We start from the raw sequence: 27398 nt of genomic DNA on the forward strand, positions 1-27398 counted from the left end.
TGCTTCGATATCTCAATCTGTGAGTTCATCACTGGCACGATGTGAAGGTGCATTATCAAGAAGCAGTAAAGCTTTCCTTGGTATATTATTGCCTTTCAAATATTTCTCTACAGCTGGTATCAATTAATTTTGGAGCCAGGTTTAAAGATTTCTGGATTCACCTATGTTTTCTTTTGAGGACTGTAAGGTAGGGGCAGATTCCTGATTCTGCACATTTTTGAAAGCTCTAGGTTTCCATGATTTCCCTATTTATGTAAGCCTAAGCTTGTGATTACCAGTTCCATTTCTTCAAGCCAACATGGTAAATTGTTCCTTACTTTTCTTGTACCTGTGCACTGCAGCTTTCTTTTTTGAAGACAGCCTTTTCAAAGGGAGCATCTTGTAATGTATACCATTCTCATTGCAATTGTATAACTCTTCACCAGAAATTCCATTCTTATTCAATTAACTTCAAAACATGATCTTTAAATAACGGCACAGCCTCTTTGTCGGAAGATAAAGCCTCTCCATGAATGGTGATCTGGCGAATACCAAACGATTTTTTTCACCAATTTAACTATTCATCACTAGCAGTAAATTCTGAATCTTCTCCTCCTTTTTGGTACTGAAGTTTGCAATGCTTTTCCCTGCAGTATCGGCCCCGTAACAGTAAACCTTTCCTCTTAAATGTTCATGCCACAGATATAAAGCTTCTTCAACTTCTCTATCCTTACCTTTCACCATTGTTTTACTTACTTTTAATCCACTTCCACTAGCCTGGGAAGCACACCACTTTTCAATTTCTGCTTGATTTTTCTTCCAGTCTCCAACAGTACTTTTTCCTACCCCTACCTCCAAAGCAATAGTTTTGGCTGTTACTCCAGAATTCAGATGCATTAAAGCATAGTCACTAGAAGTGTGTGTGTGTGTGTGTGTGTGTGTGTGTGTGTGTGTGTGTGTGTGTGTGTCTGCATGCGTGTGCCCATTTGGGATTCTCTAATAAAAATACAAAGGACCACATAAAAAAAAATTAACAATGCAACCACTTTGCACACCTGACATGCAACCGTGGTGCAGCCAGACATCAAAGAGTCCACATTTAATAACAGGGAAACATACATTTATCAACCAGAACATCATGACTACTGACCTACTATCAATGTAAACCCATACACATGATAGCAGCATTACCCACTAGTCAGACACACGCATGGTGCATGTAGTATCAGTGAGCGTGCTGTCTGTGTGTAGAATGGGGAAGGTGCGTGATCTATCTGAGTTTAAACCAAGGGCAGATTATGATGGCACAGAGGCTTGGCTCAAGCATTTTGAAAACTGCACAACTTGTTGGGTGTTCGAGGAATGCTGTGGTGAGTGTCTTCAACAAGTGATGAAACCAAGGTGAAACCACTTCCAGACATCATGGGTTTGGGCGACCATTCCTCATTACACGTGTCAGACATTGCAGGTTAGGCAGACTGGTAAAACAGGACAGGCAGCAAACTGTGGTGGAACTAACATCAACTTTTAATGCTAGGCAGAGTACAAGTGTGCCTGAAGACAGTGCACCGAACACTCCTAACGATGGGCCTCCGTAGCCGACGACCCATGCGTGTGCCAGTGTTCACACAACGACATCAACAACTATGACTGAAATGAGCAAGTGATCATTGGAACTGGACATTGGCACAATGGTAGACCACATGCTCTGATGAATCCCGATACCTTTTTAATCATGCTGATGGGAGGGCGCGAATCTATTGCCTTATAGGGTAACAGCTTCTTGACACCTGTATTGCAGGATGGAGATAAGCTGGCAGCGGCTCCATTATGCTCTGGGTTCAGTGGAGCTCATGCAAGGCACCATGACAGCCAAGGAGTCTCGTACACTGGTTGCAGACCATGTACACCCCCTCATGATGATAATTTTTTCCCACGGTGGTGGCATTTTTCAACACAATAATGTGCCATGTCACAAGGCCAGAACTATCATGGAATGGTTCGAGGAACACTGTGGCAAGTGCCAATCGATGTGCTGAACTCGATCGAACACATCTGGGATGTGACTGAACAGGAGTCACAGCTCATCGCCTCCAACCACCATCCTCCCCACCCCTCTGAAATTTATGGGAATTTGGTGAATTGTGTGTGCAGTTGTGGTACCAATACCCTCCAGCAACCTGCCAAGGCCTCACTGCTTCCATGCCATGATGTGTCACAGCTGTCATCTGTGCGAAATGTTGATATACTGGCTATTAGGTAGGTGATCATAATGTTCTGGCTAATCTGTGAGTATTGCCACCAAAGTAATAAATAACAGGAAGGCACACAGGTTGACAGAGTAAATATCATGGGGAGAGGCACTGTGTCATTTATCTAAGATTCCTATTCGAGCTCCCAGATGGTTGGAAAGAAGTGGCAGTTATATCTATATAAAAGGAAAAGGAGCAAGAGACAATATAAAAAAAACTAAGGACCAATTAATCTTAACTATATTGTAAAATATTTGAAGAGATTGTTGATAAATATATAAAGGAATGTTTGCAAGAAGGTGGGTCATAGTGTAGGAGGCAGCCTGAATTCAGAACAGAGTTTTGATAGGAGACACAGCTAGCTGGTTTTCAGAAATGATTACAGGTGAGGATAGTTTGATTTTGATTTTGTAGCCACTGAACCCCCCTCCTGCTTCTGACAGGGTGAATCACATGGTACTACAAACAAAAGTGCAAGGTCTAGACCATAATGAAAAAGTTGTATTTGGGTGACAGCATGAAACAAAGAAAACAGAGGATGAAGACAGAGCCACTGGCTCCGAAAGCTTGCCAATTACAACAGTTTTTTATGTGTGTGTTCTGCCATGGCTTAGTGAGTATATTTTTTATCCATCCAGTTAAATAATTTTGTCAATAACTGATTGTTTTCACTGTTACAGTAGCTGGCTTGACGTAATATAACGTCCACCTGCACATTCCCTTCTCCCACAAGTGTCGTAACAGTATGTCGGCCACAAGCTAAATGTTAATAGGAAAAGAAAATATTGACATTATTATTTATTATATAACAGTAACAATACAGTAGAATGTTTTATATTCAAGGACTTCATTTGAATTTCCCAGTTTTTCAAGGTTACGTAAGATTCATGGCTAATTTCCAGTTTTCAAGGATTCAAGGATCACTAGCCAACCTGTAGGATGTAACAGGTTTATGAGAATCAGTAGAAGTTAATCACAAGAGATCCAGCACAAATGACCATCTAAAAACACTATTTGAAAAATTCATTAGCTGAAGATAAATATTACAAAGAGAAAAATAACAGTTCTAGTATATATCTTCCACAACAATCAAACAGTTGATAGTGGTTACAAATGCTAGGCATTGATATACTCTCTGCAATGTAGTTCTGGAGTTCTATCTGCAATAGACCTCATTTCTGAGAAAGAGTTGTATGAAAGAATTAATGGGGTTATGGCAGCTGTTGAAAAGCTGTAGTTTGTCTCCCCAGTTCATGTCAGATGTTGCTTTAGCAGTCTGATATGAAGTCCACATCGACTAACCCATGAGGTGGATATCTTCACGAGTGAGAAATTTGCAGCTCAGGGTGACCAAGTATTATCGTCCATGAAAAAGAATTCTGCACAAACTGCATCTCCAAAAAGCTGACATTGAGGTTGCAGTATCTCATCTTTGTACCTCTTGTTATTTACAGTAACCCTCCAAGCATCAAATAAGATAATGTGTTCTGTGGGTGTGGAATCAGAGATAATGTGTTCAGTGGCATGGAATCAGCAGATGCTGTTTCCAACATACAGTAAAAAGTTCCATCCAGGTCTTAGCTGATATGATGCAAGAAAAGATAAAAACAGACCTACCAAATTCACATGACAAAAATTTTCCTTCAGCTGACGAAGAAGCATAGCATCAAGTTTACTGTCTGGATTGCATGTTCTGTATGGAAAAGCACATTTCTGTAGAAGCCATAAAAATGCCTGAGTGATGTCTCCTCCACCATAGTCCATACGAACCTGAGAAAAAGATAAAATCAATTACAAAATATTCAGTATATGTAAAAATCAAAAATGCTACTGACTGTTAATATGCTGCTCATAGATATATAGCTTCTTTTTTTTAAAAAAAAAATATCAGCTTTAGTACAAAAGTAAGGATTTAATTGTAAATTAACATTGTAACTTGCTGATGAAACAAAGATGCGTCATCCTTCTCCCCCACAGCTTTGTTACCTCACTGTGTTCATTGGTTGCCCTTAATGGACATGACATGACATTGACAATGTTAAGTTCTTCTTCACTTGTTTTATTTGCATTAAACAAGTCGGGCAACAGAAGAGTAGTTACAAAATAAAATAAGTAATAAGGTTTACCAGCCTGGCAGCTTATTAATTACAAAACTTTATTTGTTCTGGTTTAGATCACATTTCAGTGCTTTCTTTTTCCTTTTTATTTTTATAGTGCCTTTTGAAATGAATGAATAAAGCTTACAGTGTGTTTCATTTTACATTTTGTATACTGCACAATGCAGCTGTTAATATTTAATGGTGTTTCACATTGTAAGGTAACCATAGAGATTCGTCCTTTCTTTATAACCATATTGCTAAAAACATCCATTGTTGTTGTTCTGGTCTTCAGTCCAGACACTGGTTTGCTGCAGCTCTCCATGCTACTCTATTCTGAGCAAGCTTCTTCATCTCCAAGTAATTCCTGCAATCTATATCCTTCTGAATCTGCTTATTGTAGTCATCTCTTGGTCTTCCTCTATGATTTTTACCCTCCACGCTGCCCTCCAATACTAAATTGGAGATCCCTTTATGCCTCAGAAAATGTCCTACCAACTGATCCTTTCTTCTCGTCAAGTTGTGTCACAAATTCCTCTTCTCCCCAATTCTAGTCAATACCTCCTCATTAGTTACATGATCTACCCATCTAATCTTAAGCATTCTTCTGTAGAACCACGTTTCAAAAGCATCTATTCTCTTCTTGTCTAAACTATTTATCATCCATGCTCCACTACCATACATGGCTACACTCCATACAAATACTTTCCGAAAAGACTTCCTGACACTTAAATCTATACTCAATGTTAACAAATTTCTCTTCTTCAGAAACACTTTCCTTGCCATTGCTAGTCTACATTTTATGTCCTCTCTACTTCAACCAACATCAGTAATTTTGCTCCCGATAGTAAAACTCATCTACTACTTTAAGTGCCTCATTTCCTAATTTAATTCCCTCGGCATCACCTAATTTAATTTGACTACACTCCATTATCCTTGTTTTTCTTTTGTTGATGCTCATTTTGTATTACTTTCAAGACACTGTCCATTCCATTCAACTGCTCTTCCAGCTCCTTCGCTGTCTCTGACAGAATTACAATGTCATCAGCAAACCTCAAAGTTTTTATTTCTGCTCCATGGATTTTAATTCCGCCTACAAATGTTTCTTTTGTTTCCTTTACTGCTTGCTCAATATACAGACTGAATAACATCAGGAAGAGGCTACAACCCTGTCTGACTCCCTTCCCAACCACTGCTTCCCTTTCATGCCCCTCGACTCTCATAACTGACATCTGTTTTATGTACAAATTGTAAATAGCCTTTCGCTCCCTGTTTTTGACCCCTTGTATTTGAATTTGAAAGAGATTATTCCAGTCAACATTATCAAAAGCTTTCTTTAAGTGTACAAATGCTAGAAACACAGGTTTGCCTTTACTTAATCTATCTTCTAAGATAACCGTGGCGTCAGTATTGCCTCACGTGTTCCTTCTATGGATCTCAAACTGATCTTCCCCGAGGTCGGCTTCTACCAGTTTTTCTATTCATCTGTAAAGAATTCATTATAGTATTTTGCAGCCATGACTTATTAAACTGACAGTTCGGTGATTTTCACACCTGTTAACACCTGCTTTCTTTGGGATCGGATTTATTACATTCTCATTGAAGTCTGAGGGTATTTCACCTGTCTCATACATCTTGCTCACCAGATGGTGAAGTTTTGCTTGGGCTGGCTCTCCTAAGACTATCAGTAGTTCTAATGGAGTGTTGTCTACTCCTGGAGCCTTGTTTCAACTTAGGTTTTTCAATGCTCTGTCAAATTCTTCATGCAGTATCATATATCTCATTTCATCTACGTCCTCTTCCATTTCTATATTATTGCCCTCAGGTACATCGCCATTGTATAGACCCTCTATATACTCCTTCCACCTTTCTGCTTTCCCGTCTTTGCTTAGAACTGGTTTTCCGTCTGATCTCTTGGTATTCATACACGTGTTCCTCTTTTCTGCAAAGGTCTCTTAATGTTCCTTTAGGCAGTATCTATCTTACTCCTAGTGATATATGCCTCTAGATCCTTACATTTGTCCTCTAGCCATCCCTGCTTAGCCATTTTGCACTTCCTGTTGATCTCATTTTTGACACGTTTGTATTCCTTTTTGCCTGCTTCATTTACTGCATTTTTATATTTTCTCCTTTCATCAATTAAATTCAATATTTCTTCTGTTACTCAAGGATTTCTACTAGTCCCTGTCTTTTTACCTACTTGATCCTCTGCTGCCTTCACTATTTCGTCGCTGAAAGCTACCCATTCTTCTTCTACTGAATTCTTTCCCCCGGTCTTGTCAATCATTCCCTAATGCGCTCTCTGAAACTCTCTACAACCTCTTGTTCTTTCAGTTTATCCAGGTCCCACCTCTTTTAATTCCCACCTTTACGCAGTTTCTTCTGTTTTAACCTACAGTTCATAACCCACAGATTGTGATCAAGAGTCCACATCTGCCCCTGGAAATGTCTTACAATTTAAAACCTGGTTCCTAAATCTCTGTCTCACCATTACATAATCTATCTGAAACCTTCCTTGTCTTCAGGCCTCTTCCACATATACAACTTTCTTTCATGATTCGTAAACCAGGTGTTAGCTATGATTAAGTTATGCTCTGTGCAAAATTCTACCAGGCGGGTTCCTCTTTCATTCCTTGCCCCCCTCCATATTCACCTACTACTTTTCCTACTATCAACTTCCAGTCCCCCACAACAATCAAATTTTTGTCTCACTTCACTGTCTGAATAATTTCTTTTATCTCATCATGTTGTTGTTGTGGTCTTCAGTCCAGAGACTGGTTTGATGCAGCTCTCCATGCTACTCCATCCTGTGCAAGCTTCTTCATCTCCCAGTACCTACTGCAACCTACATCCTTCTGAATCTGCTTAGTGTATTCATCTCTTGGTCTCCCTCTACGATTTTTACCCTCCATGCTGCCCTCCAATGCTAAATTTGTGATCCCTTGATGCCTCAAAACATGTCCTACCAACCGAACCCTTCTTCTAGTCAAGTTGTGCCACAAACTTCTCTTCTTCCCAATCCTATTCAATACCTCCTCATTAGTTACGTGATCTACCCACCTTATCTTCAGCATTCTTCTGTAGCACCACGTTTCGAAAGCTTCTATTCTCTTCTTGTCCAAACTGGTTATCGTCCATGTTTCACTTCCATACATGGCTACACTCCATACAAATACTTTCAGATACGACTTCCTGATACTTAAATCTATACTCGATGTTAACAAATTTCTCTTCTTGAGAAACGATTTCCTTGCCATTGCCAGTCTACATTTTATATCCTCTCTACTTCGACCATCATCAGTTATTTTACTCCCTAAATAGCAAAACTCCTTTACTACTTTAAGTGTCTCATTTCCTAATCTAATCCCCTCAGCATCACCCGATTTAATTTGACTACATTCCATTATCCTCGTTTTGCTTTTGTTGATGTTCATCCTATATCCTCCTTTCAAGACACTGTCCATTCCATTCAACTGCTCTTCCAAGTCCTTTGCTGTCTCTGACAGAATTACAATGTCATCGGCGAACCTCAAAGTTTTTACTTCTTCTCCATGAATTTTAATACCTACTCTGAATTTTTCTTTTGTTTCCTTTACTGCTTGCTCAATATACAGATTGAATAACATCGGGGAGAGGCTACAACCCTGTCTCACTCCTTTCCCAACCACTGCTTCCCTTTCATGCCCCTCGACTCTTATAACTGCCATCTGGTTTCTGTACAAATTGTAAATAGCCTTTCGCTCCCTGTATTTTACCCCTGCCACCTTCAGAATTTGGAAGAGAGTATTCCAGTTAACGTTGTCAAAAGCTTTCTCTAAGTCTACAAATGCTAGAAACGTAGGTTTGCCTTTTCTTAATCTTTCTTCTAAGATAAGTCGTAAGGTTAGTATTGCCTCACGTGTTCCAACATTTCTACGGAATCCAAACTGATCTTCCCCAAGGTCCGCTTCTACCAGTTTTTCCATTCGTCTGTAAAGAATTCGCGTTAGTATTTTGCAGCTGTGACTTATTAAACTGATAGTTCGGTAATTTTCACATCTGTCAACACCTGCTTTCTTTGGGATTGGAATTATTATATTCTTCTTGAAGTCTGTGGGTATTTCGCCTGTCTCATACATATTGCTCACCAGATGGTAGAGTTTTGTCATGACTGGCTCTCCCAAGGCCATCATACATTTCTTCAATCTCTTCGTCATCTACGCAACTAGTTGGCATGTAAACTTGTACTACTGTGGTAGGCGTGGGAAATATAATGTAGGGAAGTATACACAGTGTTTAATTGTTCAGTTAAGCATGGGATTATCCAATAATAATTAGAGGACACTTTAAACTACAGAGTATGGGCTGAATGTCAATGGGTTCACTGCAAGTGGTATGGACAAAAGTTTTGTGATGTAGTTCTGGACACATTTTCTGAAAACTGTCTCGAGCAGCTGGTGCGACAACAAACACAAGGAAATATTTTAGACCTTGTAGCTACAAACAGATTTGATCTTATCAATATAGAGACAGCAATCAGTGAGCATGATGGCACTGCACCAATGTACCGTAAAGTGGCAGATTGGGAAACAACATTTGCAATTACTGATACTGGGACTAAGGATCAACATTATCCAGTAGTAATATACTGTGGAAGTATCAAATAACTGAAAATCCAAGATGAAATAACAGCAGTATTATGAAAGGATACATTGCTACTCACCATACAGAGGAGACACTGAGTTGCAGACTGGCATGCACAGCAAGAAGACTGCTATACATTTAAAATTTTGGCCAAAAGACATTCTTCTAATGTAGAAAACGCAAACACATTCACACAAGCCTGACTCACACACACACACACACACACACACACACACGACTGCTGTCTCTGCCACTGAGGCGGGACAGTATACAGCAATTGCACCTGATGGAATAACAAATCTGGGGGTCGCAGGGGTAATGAGTACACTGGGGTAGGGAATGGGAGAGATAATACCCCTGCTGGAGGGGAACGTGTAGTGCTGCTTGTGTGAGGATGCAGGGACATGTTGGGGACAGGGTGGAGCTGCTATGTGCAGTCTACACCTTTCTGCACCCCAGCATCTTCCTTACCCCACCACCCACAGATTGGTTCTCCCACAAGGTTCAGTTGCTGTGTGCAGTCCAGTTTCAACAGCCAAGCCGGAGACAGTGGTCATGTGCGTGTTAGCTGTACTTTTGTGTGTGTGTTTTCTACTTTCAAAGGAGGTATTTGGTCGATAATTAAATGTATAGCAGACTCTTTGTTGCACCTGTCTCGTGACTCAATGTCTATCGAATATGATGAGTAGTGATCTATTTCTTTCATAACCTTGTCGTAGAAGTATGCTACAAGTAACTGCTGATTTGTTTACTCCTGTTGTCACTTGGATATAAACTTTATATCTACTTTAGAGTGAAGCAGGCATAATTTCAGTGTTGAATTCATTAATCCTGACACAGATTTACTTCTAAAGGACACTGTAGAATGTTAATTCATTCATTTTCACACTTAATATGCAATCTAATCAGCCTTTGTTTTCTTTGTCTTGAAAAATAGTATGCTATAGCAAAATTTCCTGAGACATTAACTTCGAGTTGTAACTTCTTTTATGTAATTGACTTAAAATGCTTTGTAAAATTTTGATAGTTAAAACAATGTTTGGGGCTGTGTGACAGAGACCACCCAGGCAGTAGTTTGGGACTATCTTTGATAGAAAGTTTAGTGTTACTTAGTTTTGTGAAAAATGACAAAAAGATAAATAAATTCCACTAAAACATCAATTTCAATGCTATGTTGCCACCCAGTGCTATTAACTCTCACAAGCAGTGTATATCAGCTTCTTACAATCAGATTACCTGCATATAACAATTTTTATGCTACTTGCAAAATGTGAAACTTCTACTTTTGATTGAATAGTACGTCAGAGATGGTGTATGGATCTCAAATATATATGTAACTATTAATATCATGACATTAAAAACCAAATTCTGACATTTTGCAGCACCTTTGCTTTAATCTAAAGAGTGAAACTGACGAGAAAGTAACAAGGGTAAAATTTGGGCATAGAAGCAAATGCAAAGGAAAGTGGACAAAGTGATTACTGGCAAATTAACCTGGGACAACAATGGCACATACTGCAAAAAGGTAAGTATTGTTAAATATTATATAAACATAGTTAGCACTGTGTGGTGAATGATTAAAGAACAACTGTTCTTTGACAGTGGAATATGAGGATACGTAGGGTTTGAACAAAACTTCAGCATCTCATCTACAGGGAGAAATTTAACGTTTGAACGAATGTGGAGGGGTTTAAAAAAAAGTTGATTACAGAATCAAAAAGGGACACAAACAACAATATCAATATTTCAAACAGTGAATTGAAATATGAACTAAACAACAAAATTGACATAACAAAGCATGAGTTAGGTCCCCTTAAAAACTTCTGCTGTGTAGTCATTCATTATTCTACCTGATTTTTAATGATTGCATTATAGAAACTGTTGAAAGTGATATTTGCATAAAAAAGGAAGCACAGCATACATATGAGACCGCTAACAACAGGGACAGATGAAGGGTTTGATTATGAGTAGGGGAAGGGGTAGCGATGAGGGTCACTGTTTGTTACTGTCTCTCTCATGCTCCCAAATACAATGGCATCATCGCCACTGTTAGCCCTCTAGGGACCCCAGAGAGTGTAATACTGCTGCAACTGTAAGAATACATTTATTGTTGATTTTTATGTGCTTTGCTTCTGTTTAAGATATATATTACACAATTAGATCTATGATGGATTAGTTAAAAAATATAAAAAATAAAACGATACTTGGGGTCCACGCAAGACACCACTTGGTATGCAATGTTACATTTTAGATGGACATATTTTTTTTGTTATTTTTCATAATGTGAATACTGCAAGTTTTAAAAAACGGCCTGCAAGCAAATCTCAGATGATGACATTCTTCAGATGCTCGACAAATGTGAGCTCAGTGACTCGGAAGATGTATTAAGCAAACCTGATGAGAACTTTATTCCAGAACAACATGCATCAGACTCAGAAGATAACCTTGTACAGAATTCCGAAAAAAGTGACATTGCCAGTGAAGATTCTGATGGGGATTCCAAAGAAGGAGATGAGTTCATTGCAAAATCAGGGAAAAATTGGACGAGTTCAGTGGCCCCAGTGACTTGTCGTCCCCAATATAACATTGTCAAAGGATCTGCCAGACCAGCACACACAATTCCCAGGCCAGCACACACAACTGATCTTGCAGCCACAATGTCCAAAGTTTTCAACATGTTCTTTGATGGCCAATGTAGTGACCCATATAGATCCACTCTCGGGATCCAGGTGCGCACTTGTAAGGTGCTCCACATGTCAGCAGATGCAACTTAAAGTTCAACAACCATCAGAGGCTGCCACTTGCGAATGCGCAAGCAGCCTCTCGTTCACACTCTCTACTGGCTGGCCAACAGGTTTTTTAGAGATGGGCTCCGCCAGCTCTGACTCACTTACACATTTGCCTCTGCATATGCGTTATCACACTGTTATTGTCAAGGCTAATTTATGCATTAAATAAGTTGTTTTCTAGACTAATAAAGTGTATTGTGTCAGTCATTGTGTGGTGTTCTCTTGTGGGATTAGAGCACATTAATGATGAGTAGGGTCGTCTCTTCACATGTTTTTTGTTGTGCAGTTACTTTTCACATTTTGTCATGGCATGGAGTCTCTGATTCAAACATTGGTGCACTCACGTAACAGGCTTGTCTCTGGCTCCATTTCCTCCTCAATTCCTGCCATTTGACGAGATGGTGAACGACTGGGAGACATATGATCATCACCTATGGTGGCATTTTCATGCCTTCTATGTTACAGGTAAGGAGATATGTCATGCACTGTTTTTGACATGGATTTCCCCCACTTTATATCATATGTTGCAGCAGTTGGCCCCATTGCAGGAACCTTCCTTGTTGTTGTTTGACACTTTATGTTCATTGTTGTCTTCCTATTACCACTACCATATGCACGTTGTGACCACTAGGATTGAATTTTAGCAATGCAAGAAGTAGCCCCATCAGTCTTATTATGCTTGGGCTGCGACCTCCAAGGCCTTGGTCACAAATGCCATTTTGTCACATGGACAAGTCAAAAGAGTCATATGAGAATGTTGTGGTTTGCAATGTTATCTCCCTCAACAATTTTATACCTTCCCCATATCACACAGACACACACACACATACTCTCTCTCTCTCTCTCTCTCTCTCCTTCCATTACCAAATACTCAGTTCACTGATGCCCTAGGATTTGTCCTATCAAACAATCTCACTTTTAGGCAAGCTAAGCCACAAGTCCCTCCTCATTTATTATTCTACCTAACCACCTAATCTTCAACATTCTTCCGTGCATCACATTTAAGGAGCTTCTAATCTCTTCTTCTCTGGACTGATTATTGTCCAGGTTTTACTTCCATATAAAACTACAATCCATACAAAAATCTTCAGAAAATACTTCCTAGCACTTAAATTTACATTAGATTTTAAAAAATTTATCTTGTTTGGAAACACATTTCTTGCTATTGTCAGTCTGCATTTTATACCCTTTCTACATTGACCATTGTGTTATTTTGCTGCTCAAATAGCAAAACTTCTTAACTGCTTTTAATGTGTCATTCACTAATATAATTTTATCAACATCTTCTGTTTTAATTCAACAGCATTTTATTACACCTATTTTACTTTTGTTGATATACATCTTGTGACCTCGTTTCAAGAAACAACCCATTCTGTTGAACTGCTCCTCCAAATCCTTTGGTACCTCTTGTAGAATTACAATATCATCAACAAACCTCAAAAGGTTTGATTTCTTCTCCTTGAACTTTAATTCACTTCCCAAATTTCTTCTTGGTTTCCTTTACTGCTTACTTAGTATATAGATTGAATAACATTGGCCAGAGGCCATACAGCTGTTTCATTCCCTTCTCAACCACTGCTTCCCTTTCATGCCCTTTGACTCTTATAACAATAATCTGGTATCAATGTAAGTTGTAGATAACTTTCTGCTCCTTTTATTTTACCCCTGCTTCCTTCAGAATTTCAAAGAGTGTATTCCAATAAACACTGTCAAAAGCTTTCTTTAAAATTCACAAATATCATTAAAATATGTTTGCTTTTCTTCAGTCTTCCTTCAAAAGTAAGTCATAGGGTCAGTGTGGCTTCTGTGTTCTTGGGACCCAAACTCATCCTTACTGAGGCTGGCTTCTACCACTTTGTCCATTTTTCTGTAAATAATTCTCTCTGTCTTACCATTAATCACGTGAAAATTGTAAGGATGAAATTACAAAACTGAATGAATGCATAACAAGCTTACAGTTCATAATTGGTAGTTTGAAAATGGATATTTCGAAAATACAACAAGAAAATAGTGTGCTGAGCATGCTAAAACTTGCACAACATCATTCGTCCATTACGGAAAAGTGGTCAAATGTGAAGTGCAATAACAGCAAGAGCAAAGTGCAAAATAGTAAAACCTATGAAAGTTACGCAAGCTTTGTGCACGAAAACACATTTCAAGTACTTTCAACCGCCAATAGTGAAAATGCAACATAAAGTTTGCATGAATGATGGGGAACACAAAAAGGCACTATGAAAAAAATTTATTGACGCGAACAAGCATGAATGAGGTCAAAGTAAATGTGCCGACCAAAAATTGTGCCGAAGTGTTTAGTAAAACAATACAAAACGATTCCCACATTGTGAACTCCAATAACAGCAAACTGTTTGTGCTTTCAGACAGCCATGGTCATGGACTTGTGGGTAAGCTAAAAGAAACAACTAAAACATATTCGTGCGCTATAGCCCCACTTGGCAAAATTAAAAAAATGACTGCATCCGTAGAGGTAAAAATCTGCACGATAAAGACTTTGTTGTACTTCTGGGAGGTGCAAACGACGTCTACAAAAATGAAACAGTGAGTGCAACGCGCGATCTTAAACAGTGTCTGAGAAACCTCACTCACACAAACGTAGTAATGGTCAATATTCCGCATTGCTATGATCTTGTAAGATGGTCATGTGTTAATACAGAAATAAAAAGTGACAACAATCAGTTTGCAAAATTCTGCAGAAATTTTAAAAATGTGAAATGTGTTGATATAAGCAATACTGGACGTAGATTCCACACACAAAACGGACTTCACCTGAATGGCTTGGGGAAAGAAAATCTGGCAAACCTGATAAACAACAAAATAAAAAACCACCAAAATAAATTCAAGAACAAAATGATAATTGCATCGCCATCGTCAGACTCCACAATGTAAACACTTCAAAAAAAGGTAAAAGCATTAGAACCATCACCAGCACCAGCAAAGCATGTAAAAAAAGATTAAGTGTTAACAGAAAGAATAGTGGACAACAATTTCAATAATGAGAACTACAGTTCCTCATTACCCAAATATTATTTTAGATGAAAACAAGAAAAATGAGAAGACTACATATTCACAAGAAAACACAGCAGTAGTGGCAGAATCAACATTTGAAGTGTCAGAAACAGCATCACCATCAACAACAACAACAACAACAACAGAAATTGCAGTATTAAGTACATTAGCAGCAGCACAAATTGCAGCAACAAGCAACTCACCACAGTCCAATGTACAGGTAAGTCGCGAGAGGTGCAGGAAACCTGGATTTCTCAAGGATTTTTGGTATCTCACCAGGACACGGGACTGAATATGATAGCACAAAATGTAAATAAAACTGTAAACAGTTCTCACCCCAGTCACCTGCAGATTTTAAGTATAAATATTCAGTGCCTTAGAAATAAATCACTAGAACTTGAGGTAGCGATGAATGGTGCAATTGCAAACATTGACTGCATGTGCATCATGGAGCATTGGTGCAGTACTGTTGAACTAAGTATCATTAATATTCATTCATATAAGTTGGCAAGTCAGTATCGTAGAAAAAAATGCCAAAAACGAAAGTGTATGTGTCTTTACTAAATCAATTATCAGGTACAAAAGAAGGTGAGAAGCTGAATTATTGAGTGTGGAAAATCATTTTGAAGCAGCAGCTATACAGTTGTATGAAATACAGGGAAAAATGACAGTAATAGCAATATACAGACCACCTACTGCGGACACCGACATATTCATTAATAAATTAGAAACACTGCTTAACATTCTTTATACTGAAAGAGCCTCTGTAGTTGTCTGTGGGGATTTCAACATAAATCTTATGAATGAAAGTAGACTAAAAAATCAATTCCTAAATGTGTTATGTAGTTTCAATCTGTTTCCACACAAACATGAACCCACAAGAATAACATATAATACAAACAGTCTTATAGTTAATATATTTTCAAATGTACAATCCACAGAAATAGACGTAACAAATACTGATTTGGGATTATCACATCATAATGCTCTTGCCCTCAAAATTCCTTCAAGAGAAAAAAATGTACTTCATATCTAAAAGAAAATTTTCCACTGAAAACTGTGTAGAATTTACAAATATCCTAATTAGTGTGTCCTGGGCAGAGGTGCAGTCCCTAACAAATACAAATGATGCATAAAACACTTCTTCAATTATCATGGGATATTTTGAAATGTGCTTTCCAACGAAGCTGTCAACAATCACATCACATTGCAATACAAAGCCAAGTTCTTGGATCACAGTTGGCATCAAAACTTCTTGTGGAACTCTAAAGAGACCAAATTCAAAATGGAAGCCATCTACAGATCCACAGTTTATAGAATATGTCAATAATTACAAGAGGATGTATCGAAAAGTAATTGCCAAGGCAAAATTTATGAGTAATGAATACTTAATAAGACAGTCTGATAACATATCAAAAGCCATATGAGGTATTGTGAAGACTGAAACAGGAAAGAGATATGTAGACCAGGATATCATTCTCAAACACACAGAAAATGTTGTTGGTGTTAGGACAGCAACCAGCCACAAATTTACTTTGAGTTCCTTTATTCAAAGGAAACCGTTACCGGTTTCGAATCGTTGCGATTCATCATCAGACGGTTTACACGCTTTCTTTCTGACATTTGGTGTGTTTTTATAGATTAATTGTCCTAAAATATAAATAAAACATAATTACAAACATGCCGCACACAGATGGTTGCGTTGCAGATTTTCGTTGCATGTGACTTACGTGAAACGTCGGTTTCGAGTGATTGTTTCCATAACGTTCATCCAATCGATGTAAATACGTTCCCACTGCATCCTCGTTGTTGCACACGTAATAGTTCTCACTGTACACTTTAGATTTGTCACTGAGATCATTCCAACCACGCACCACATGTTTTGGTACATACAAAGAGCTTACAAACATATGGGTGTCACAGATGCTATGATATATCGTAACATTTGACGACGACGTCCTATGTTTGGTAAGGATCATACATTCTTTTACAAAACTGTAATGTCTTTTACATTAGTACAGAGAGATTTTTTTTAATATAAATCTGTTATTGCTAATTTAATTATAAAGTTTTTTATATATACTTAGAACTGTATAGGTAAAATAGTATATTATTTTATTAGATTTGGCAGCATGAGAATTATAGTAACATATAAATTTTCTACTTGATCTGCAGATAGGTGTATTAATATTATTTGCTTTGGAGGCTGGAAAGTAATTTTTGGAAATTTTTCAGGAAAGGGGTGTTAGCCAACTCTGTTTGTTCGTTAAGGATATAGTCTGGGGTGCTGTTTTTATGTGTGTGTATTTCTAATTCTTCTAATATATTCATAGCGACTCCTTTTTCTGTTAGATGTAAAATCTTTAACTTGTCCTCAATGTCAACATTAAAAAACAAAATTTGCCAAATTACATCAACAATTATTTCAGAAATGCAACAAATTCATTAAGCTCGAATTAAAATAATAATAATAATAATAATAAAAACTGACTTTCCAAAAGCTGCTTGTAGCTTGAGGATAGATCCAACAGATGAACACAAAGTGTTCGAAGTAATAAAAAGCTTGAAACCTAAAATTTCAGCAGGAGTATATGAGGTGCCTGTTTATATCGTAGCAATGACAGCTGCACAAATTGAAAGGCCCTTGGCATACATTGCCAACTTATAATTTAGTGAAGGAGTGTTTCCAGAAAAGATGAAAATATCAAATGTGAAGCCATTATTCAAAAATGGTGACAAGCACAAGGTAGAAAACTATTGGCCAATATCCTTCCTTCCAGCATTTTCCAAAATAATAGAAAAATTAATGAAGCACTGAATCAACAAATATCTAAATGACCAGAACTTACTAAATAGAAATCAGCATGGCTTCCAGGCAGGTAAAAATACAGAAAAAAATGTGCTACAATGAACAAATAATCAAAAATCTGGAAAAAGACAACAGTATAGTAGGAATAAATTTAGATCTCTCCAAAGCATTTGACACTGTCAATCACGGCATTCATTTAGAAAAATTGGAAGCATTAGGTATTCATGGGATGTGGAAAAAGTGGTCTGAATCATACCTACAAAACAGAACACAGATTGTAGGACTGAAGTCAGATTACTCCAACCACAAAATAAATTTAGTATCAGATGCAAAAAAAGTGGACATAGGAGTGCCACAAGGCAGTATTCTAGGTCCTTCATTGTTCCTTGTCTACATAAATGACTTTCACACTTCAGATGGAGCAGCAAAGACCATACTACTCGCAGATGCTGCAAACAACTACTGATCAAGTAATAAAGAATGTCCACACTTGATTCAATGCAAACTGGTTGACATTAAATGCTAATAAAATAAATTATATGCAGTTTGGGAAAATATGTCGAAATGTAAATCTTGATCTGTTGTTGGGTGACAAGGCCATAGACAGAGTCACATCAACAAAATTGCTGGGGATTCATGTAGATGAAAATCTTAATTTTTATGGTTATGTAATGAAACTTGGGCAGAAACTTAACCCACCTTGTTTTGCTCTTAGAATTATTGAAATGTTTGTACATCAGAGGGTGCCAGGATGACATATTTTGGCTATTTTCAGTCTCTTGCAACATACGGAATAATATTTTGGGGTTCCACCACCTGCTGTCTAAAACAAATCTTTCTGTTACAGAAGAGGGCTATCTGAATAATAACACAGTCATCCGCAGACACAATGCAAACCCTTATTCAACAAGCTTAAAGTTCTAATATATATATAAAACAAACGAAAGTGCTGGCAGGTCGATAGACACACAAACAAACACAAACATACACACAAAATTCAAGCTTTCGCAACAAACCGTTGCCTCATCAGGAAAGAGGGAAGGAGAGGGAAAGACGAAAGGATGTGGGTTTTAAGGGAGAGGGTAAGGAGTCATTCCAATCCCGGGAGCGGAAAGACTTACCTTAGGGGGAAAAAAGGACGGGTATACACTCGCACACACACACATATCCATCCACACATATACAGACACAAGCAGACATATTCAAAGACAAAGAGTTTGGGCAGAGATGTCAGTCGAGGCAGAAGTGCAGAGGCAAAGATGTTGTTGAATGACAGGTGAGGTATGAGTGGCGGCAACTTGAAATTAGCGGAGATTGAGGCCTGGTGGGTAACGGCAAGAGAGGATATATTGAAGAGCAAGTTCCCATCTCTGGAGTTCAGGTAGGTTGGTGTTAGTGGGAAGTATCCAGATAACCCGGACGGTTTAACACTGTGCCAAGATGTGCTGTCCGTGCACCAAGGCATGTTTAGCCACAGGGTGATCCTCATTACCAACAAACATTGTCTGCCTGTGTCCATTCATGCGAATAGACAGTTTGTTGCTGGTCATTCCCACATACAATGCGTCACAGTGTAGGCAGGTCAGTTGGTAAATCACGTGGGTGCTCCGCCTGGACATCAGGAATGGGATTACCTTGGCAAAATTCACGGAATCCTCAGAACCTTAGGCCCCCTGCACAACCTTTCACCTGACTCCATCAACCTCCTGACCCCACCGACACCCCGCACCCCTACCTTCTACCTTCTTCCTAAAATTCACAAACCCAATCATCCCGGTCGCCCCATTGTAGCTGGTTACCAAGCCCCCACAGAACGTATCTCTGCCTACGTAGATCAACACCTTCAACCCATTACATGCAGTCTCCCATCCTTCATCAAAGACACCAACCACTTTCTCGAACGCCTGAAATCCTTACCCAATTCTTTACCCCCGGAAACCATCCTTGTAACCATTGATGCCACTTCCTTATACACAAATATTCCACACGTCCAGGGCCTCGCTGCGATGGAGCACTTCCTTTCATGCTGATCACCTGCCACCCTACCTAAAACCTCTTTCCTCATTACCTTAGCCAGCTTCATCCTGGCCCACAACTTCTTCACTTTTGAAGGCCAGACATACCAACAATTAAAGGGAACAGCCATGGGTACCAGGATGGCCCCCTCGTACGCCAACCTATTCATGGGCCGCTTAGAGGAAGCCTTCTTGGTTACCCAGGCCTGCCAACCCAAAGTTTGGTACAGATTTATTGATGACATCTTCATGATCTGGACTCACAGTGAAGAAGAACTCCAGAATTTCCTCTCCAACCTCAACTCCTTTGGTTCCAACAGATTCACCTGGTCCTACTCCAAATCCCACGCCACTTTCCTTGATGTTGACCTCCATCTGTCCAATGGCCAGCTTCACATGACCGTCCACGTCAAACCCACCAACAAGCAACAGTACCTCTATTATGACAGCTGCCACCCATTCCACATCAAATGGTCCCTTCCCTACAGCCTAGGTCTTCGTGGCAAACAAATCTGCTCCAGTCCGGAATCTCTGAACCATTACACCAACAACCTACAACAGCTTTCGCATCCCGCAACTACCCTCCCGACCTGGTACAGAAGCAAATAACCAGAGCCACTTCCTCATCCCCTCAAACCCAGAACCTCCACAGAAGAACCACAAAAGTGCCCCACTTGTGACAGGATACTTTCCGGGACTGGACCAGACTCTGAATGTGGCTCTCCAGCAGGGATACAACTTCCTCAAATCCTGCCCTGAAATGAGATCCATCCTTCATGAAATCCTCCCCACTCCACCAAGAGTGTCTTTCCGCCGTCCACCCAACCTTCATAACCTCTTAGTTCATCCCTATGAAATCCCAAAACCACCTTCCCTACCCTCTGGCTCCTACCCTTGTAACCACCCCCGGTGTAAAAGCTGTCCCATGCACTCTCCCACCACCACCTACTCCAGTCCTGTAACCCGGAAGGTGTACACGATCAAAGGCAGAGCCACGTGTGAAAGCACCCACGTGATTTACCAACTGACCTGCCTACACTGTGAAGCTCTCTATGTGGGAATGACCAGCAACAAACTTTCCATTCACATGAATGGACACAGGCAGACAGTGTTTGTTGGTAATGAGGATCACCCTGTGGCTAAACATGCCTTGGTGCACGGCCAGCACATCTTGGCACAGTGTTACACCGTCCGGGTTATCTGGATACTTCCCAATAACACCAACCTATCCGAACTCCGGAGATGGGAACTTGCTCTTCAATATATCCTCTCTTGCCGTTACCCACCAGGCCTCAATCTCCGCTAATTTCAAGTTGCCGCCACTCATACCTCACCTGTCATTCAACAACATCTTTGCCTCTGCACTTCCGCCTCGACTGACATCTCTGCCCAAACTCTTTGTTTTTGAATATGTCTGCTTGTGTCTGTATATGTGTGGATGGATATGTGTGTGTGTGCAAGTGTATACCCGTCCTTTTTTCCCCCTAAGGTAAGTCTTTCCGCTCCCGGGATTGGAATGACTCCTTACCCTCTCCCTTAAAACCCACATCCTTTCGTCTTTCCCTCTCCTTCTCTCTTTCCTGACGAGGCAACCGTTGGTCGCGAAAGCTAGAATTTTGTGTGTATGTTTGTGTTTGTTTTTGTGTCTATCGACCTGCCAGCGCTTTCGTTTGGTAAGTCACATCATCTTTGTTTTTATATATATTTTTCCCACGTGGAATGTTTCCCTCTATTATATATATACAAATGGGTTTATATGTTAGGGCACACCTTGCAGATTTTCAGACACATGCCGACTCGCATAACTACAATACTCGAAATAGCACAGCACTCCATACTCAATGAACAAAAAGAACACACACACAAAGGCATGTGAGCCAAGGGTACAAAACTACAACATACTGCCAGCCAACATCAGAAAGTTAGAAGATGAAAACAGATTTAAAGTAGAATTTAAAGAATTTCAACTTGAACAATGTTTCTACTCGGTAAATGACTATTTAGGCCAATAAATAATTCTGATGATGTTTATATTAAGGCAAAACTGAAAACACTGTCTTTCATCCCCTAAATTTTCTGTTAATTTTTTAAATCTGATGGACAGTTGTTGAGTGTGGTAAAATCTTTACTGAATTATTGTACTGAATATAAGGGCTTCCTGTTTAGGGAAGGCAAAAGAAAAGCCTTAGGGCAAACCGACTATGCAGTTACAATACTGTTCATATATATGTATAAAAAGTTGTATCCTATCCTTTGTACATTCTTTTGTACAGTTTTGTATGTATTATTCCTTGTACTATTTAATGCAAAATTTTGTATGTTCCTTTGTGCAGACTGTTTCCCATAAATTTACATGTTATTTTGGGCTACATCCATACAATATTTATTGTCTATGGATGGATAAATAAATAAAATAAATTACATTCATTACGTTAATCTATTTGAAAACTTCTGGTGCATCTGGGTCTCTTCCATGTATACAATCTTGTTTCATGATTTTTAAATAAAGTATCAGCAATGATTGAATTGTGCTGCATGCAAAATTCTACTCGGTGGCTTCCCCTTTCATTTCTCTTCCCTTCTTCTACCACGATTAGACCGTCAGTGACAGAGCCGCTCGAGCTCCTGCTGCCAATAAGGTGAATACACCATTTGTTTATTACATATTTTTACAAGCTTCAAACAGGGGTGACTTATTTTCAGTTAACTGTGTTGTTACTAGTATACTTTTGTAATTTCTTGCGTGCTTGAGTGCTTACTAGGAACAACCTCTTATTTTAAAACCAGTGTAGTGTACAGTACCACCGTTGCTACCGACGCCTGTATCAACCCTCGTATCATACAGGCTTTTGTTAGTTTTGCTTAGAACAGTTCAGTGTCGGTTAGACCGTCAGTGACAGAGCTGCTCAAGTTCCTGCTGCTAATAAGGCAAGTACACCATCTGTTTATTACATATTTTTATGAGTTTCAAACAAGAGCGACTTCAGTAATGGATAGGCACTGTGATTGCTGTGTACAGATGTGAGCTGAGTTGGTGACCCTTCGCTCACAGCTCCAGGCAGTGTTGGCTTCCATCACACAGCTTGAGGCTGCTGCCAAGGGGCATCACTGTGGAGGTTCAAATGCGGGGATGCGAGGGCCGTCGAGCACGACCCACATATCCCCCGCTTAGTCCACTGCTGTGACCGCCCCGGATACTGCCTGCACTGAGGCTGATCTCTCACCCACGGTCGAGTGGGAAATCATTTCAAAGTCTGGCAGGCAGTGAAAGACTTTCCAAGGGGTCAATTTCAGTGCCTCTCCGGTTCGTTTGACGAACACGTTTCGGGCATTATCTGTAGCTGATGAAGTCTCTGAGCTGGATGTAGTTGTCCAGGAAACTTAAGGCCTGGGCATTCACAGAGGGTGGGTTCGCTGGTAGTTGGGAGCTCTAATGTTAGGTGTGTAATGAGGCCCCTTATGAACATGGCTGCCAAGGAGGGGAAGGAAGCCAGTGTGCACTCCATGGGCATACCGAGGAGTCATTCTGGATGTGGAAAGGGTGCTTCCAGATGCCATGAAGAGTATGGAGCGCAGCCAACTGCAGATGGTGGCCCATTTCGGTACCAATGACACGTGTCGCTTTTGATCATAGGAGATTCTCTCTGGTTTCAGGCGGCTAGCAGAAATGGTAAAGACTGCCAGTCTTGCTAGTGAGATTAAGGCGGAGCTCATCAATGCAGCACCGTCAACAGAACCGACTGTGGTCCTTTGGTGCAGAGCCAAGTGGAGAGTCTGAATCAGAGGCTCAGGCGGCAGTTCTGTGACCGTGTAGGCTGCAGATTCCTTTACTTGCACTATCGGGTGGTGGGTTTCCAGGTTCTGCTTAATAGGTCAGGAGTCCATAACACACAGGAAGTGGCTACACAGGTAGCGGGGGCTGTGTGGAATGGACTGGGTGGTTGTTTAGGTTAGAAGGTCTCAGGAAACCACAGAAAGGGTTTCCGTCTAAAAGGGGGCAGATAAAATACAGTAAGGTAGTAGTAGAAATGATTGGTATTGTAGTTGTAAATTGTCATAGCTGTGTTGGGAAAGAACCAGAGCTCCAAGCCCTAATAGAATGCACTGAAGCTCAAATAGTTATAGGTACGGAAACCTGACTAAAACCAGAAATAAGTTCACCCGAAATTTTTTCAAATGACCTAACAGTGTCCAGAAAGGACAGATTAAAAACAGTTGGTGGTAGAGTATTTATAGCTGTCAGAACTAGTTTACCTTGTAGTGAAATTGAATTAGATAGTTCCTGCGAAATAGTATGGGTAGAGGTTATACTTGACAATCAGACTAAACTATTAATTGGATCGTTTTACCGACCCCTCGACTCAGAAGATACTGTTGCTGAACAGGTCAAAGAAACCTTGAGTCTCATTTCAAATAGGTACTCCACTCATACAATTATAGTTGGTGGTGACTTCAATCTACACTCAATATGCTGGAAAAATTATACTTTTAAAGCTGGCGGCAGGCATAAAAGTCATCCAAAATAGTACTGAATGTTTTTCAGAAAATTATTTTGAACAATCAGTTCATGAGCCCACTCGAAGCATAAATGGTTGCTAAAGCATACTTGACCACTTAGCAACAAATAATCCTGGACAAATAGGGAGTACCATGACAAATACAGGGATTAGCGACCACAAGACAGCTGCTGCTAGGCTGAATACCGTAACACCCACGACCATCAAAAAGAAACGGAAAGTACATCTATTTAAAAAAGCTGATAAAAATGCTCTTACCGCCTTCCGATCTGATCATGTAAGTGCAGATAAGATGTGGAATGATTTCAAAGAGATAGTATTGATGACAGTTAGGAGATATATACCATATAAACTAGTAAGTGATTGTACTGATCCCCCATGGTACACAAAATGGGTCAGATCGATGTTGCAGAAGCAACGTAAAAAGCATGCCAAATTTAAAAGAATGCAAAATCCCCAAGATTGACGAAGTTTTGCAGAAGTTCAAAATATAGCACGCACTTCAATGTGAGATGCTTTTAATAATTTCCACAACAAAACTGTCTCGGAATCTGGCAGAAAACCTAAAGAGATTCTGGTCATACATAAAGCACACCAGTGGCAAGACGCAATCAATATCAATACCTTCACTGCGTGATAACAATGGTGAAGTCACTGATGACAGTGCCACTAAAGCAGAGTTATTAAACATGGTTTTCCAAAACTCCTTCACCAAAGAAGACGAAGTAAATATTCCTGAATTCCAATCAAGAACAACTGTGAAGATGAAAAATATAGAAGTACATATCCTCGGTGAAGCAATGCAGTTTAAATCTCTTAATTAAGGCAACACCTCTGGTCCAGATTTTATACCAGTCAGGTTCTTTTCACAGTATGCTGATACGATAGCTCCATATTTAGCAATTATGTACAACCGCTTGCTCACAGAAAGTTCCGTACCTAAAGACTGGAAAATTGCTCAAGTCATACCAATACCCAAAAAGGGAAATACGAGTAATTCATTGAATTACAGGCCCATATCACTAATGTCAATTTGCAGTAGGGTTTTGGAACATATACTGTATCCGAACATTATGAATCACCTCGAAGAAAACAATTTATTGACACATAGCATGGATTCAGGAAACATTGTTCTTGTGAAACACATCTAGCTCTTTACACTCATGAAGTAATGAGTGCTATCGACAGGGGATGTCAAATTGACTCCACATTTTTAGATTTCCAGAAGGCTTTCGACACTGTTCCTCACAAGCATCTTCTAACCAAAATGTGTCTATGGAATATCACCTAAGTTGTACAACTGGATTCATGATTTCCTGTCAGAAAGGTCACAGTTCGTAGTAATAGACAAAGTCATCGAGTAAAACAGAAGATATATCCGGCATTCCCCAAGGAAGAGTTACAGGTCCTCTATTGTTCCTGATCTATATTAATGCCATAGAAGACAATCTGAGTAGCCCTCTTAGATAATATGCAGATGATGCGGTCATTTACCGTCTTGTAAAGTCATCAGATAACCAAAACGAACTGCAAAATGATTTAGATAAGATATCTGTATGGTGCTAAAGCGGCAATTGACCCTGAATAAAGAAAAGTGTGAACTTGTTCACGTAAGTACTAAAAGAAATCTGCTAAATTTCGATTACGCGGTGTGTCACTCAAATCTGAACGCTGGAAATTCAACTAAACACTTTGGGATTAGAATTACAAATAACCTAAATTAGAACAATCACATAGATAATGTTGTGGGTACAGCAAATCAAAGACTGTGATTCACTGGCAGAACACTTAGAAGGTGCAACAGATCTACTAAAGAGACAGCTTAACCACACTTGTCTGCCCTATTCTGGAGTACTGCTGTACAGCGTGGGATCCGCAACAGGTGGGACTGATGGATGACATCGAAAACATTGAAAGAAGGGTGGCTTGTTTTGTATTATCGTGAAATAGGGGAGATAGTGCCACAGACATGATACGTGAATTGGAGTGGCAATCATTAAAACAAAGGCATTTTTCGTTGTGATGGGATCTTCTCATGAAATTTCACTAACCAGTTTTCTCCTCCAATTGCAAAAACATTCTGTTGGCACCTACCTACATAGGGAGAAATGATCATCATGATAAAATAATAGAAATCAGGGCTTGCATAGAAAAATTTAAGAGCTCATTTTTTCTGCACACCATTGTAGAGTGGAACGGTAGAGACAGCTTGAAGCTAGTTCATTGAACCGTCTGCCAATTAGTTAATTGTGAACAGCAGAATAATCACATAGATGAAGATGTACCTTCCAATCCCCTCTGACAGTTAAATTTTTGTCTCCCTTAACTATTCAAGTAATTTCTTTTATCTCATCATACATTCTCTGTATTTCTTCATTATCTGTGGTGCTAGTAGGCATGTAAACTTCTATCGGGACAGTGGGTGTAGGCTTCATGTCTATCTTGGCTATTATGGCATTCGTAGTGGCTCACCAGCCTTCTTCTTTTCTTATTCATTATTAGGTCTACTCCTGCATTGCCATAACTTTATTTTGTGTTGATAATCATTTACTGCCACCACACTTCACCCATTCCCACTACATATAACTTATACATTTGCCTTTTTCTTTTTTTAACCTGTCTATCTGATGAAGGGATCTACGGGTCCTTGCTCTGATGCATAGAATGCCAGTATTGTTTGCTAATGGGAACATCTTCCTGAGTAGTCCCCACCTAAAGTAATGAATGGGGACTCTTTTACCTGGGGAATATTTAACCTGTGAGGCTGTCATCATTAAGCCAGACAGTAAAGATGCATGTTCTCAGGGAATATAATGGCTGTAGTTTCTCCTTGCCTTAGGCCACTCACAGTACCAATACCAAGGCCATGTGGCTAATGTTACAAGGCCAGAGCAGTCAATGACCCACACTTTTGTCCCTGTAACTACTGAAAAGACTGCTACCCTTCTTCAGGAACTACATGTTTGACTGGCCTTTCCACCTGTCATGCAGTCAGTCAGCCTAGTCTTTTAGAAGTGGTACAGAACTTTACTGAAAAGGCAAATGATCACTTCGAAATAGACAACTCAACAATTAACATAGAATACACAAAGATTATTCAATTTAAACTCTGAGAGACAGACAAAATATTGTGAATAATGAGTTTATGTCAAAGAATTGTTTTCATACATACGATGACTGGCAACCATGGAAGCAGAAAGCTGACCATGTCTCCAAAAGAATAATGTCCAGTCTTTTGTACTAAGAGGATTTTCACCATATCTTGATTGTAAAAACCTTGGGACAGTATATTTT

At 39.5% G+C, this 27398-nt stretch overlaps 1 protein-coding gene across 5 annotated transcripts in view; it reads right to left on the minus strand.

Annotated features, from left to right (window-relative positions):
- The window catches only part of LOC126262924 (actin-related protein 8), a 186763-nt gene that overhangs the window by 63848 nt on the left and 95517 nt on the right, over nucleotides 1-27398 (minus strand). For all 5 annotated transcript variants that reach the window (XM_049959847.1, XM_049959849.1, XM_049959845.1 and 2 more), the window contains one exon: nucleotides 3849-4001. In XM_049959847.1, coding sequence (XP_049815804.1) covers nucleotides 3849-4001 — 153 coding nt within the window. The remainder of the gene's footprint in view (nucleotides 1-3848; nucleotides 4002-27398) is intronic.

Source organism: Schistocerca nitens, chromosome 6 (assembly GCF_023898315.1).
Source record: "Schistocerca nitens isolate TAMUIC-IGC-003100 chromosome 6, iqSchNite1.1, whole genome shotgun sequence".
In the NCBI taxonomy this organism is placed as follows: Eukaryota; Metazoa; Arthropoda; class Insecta; order Orthoptera; family Acrididae; genus Schistocerca; species Schistocerca nitens.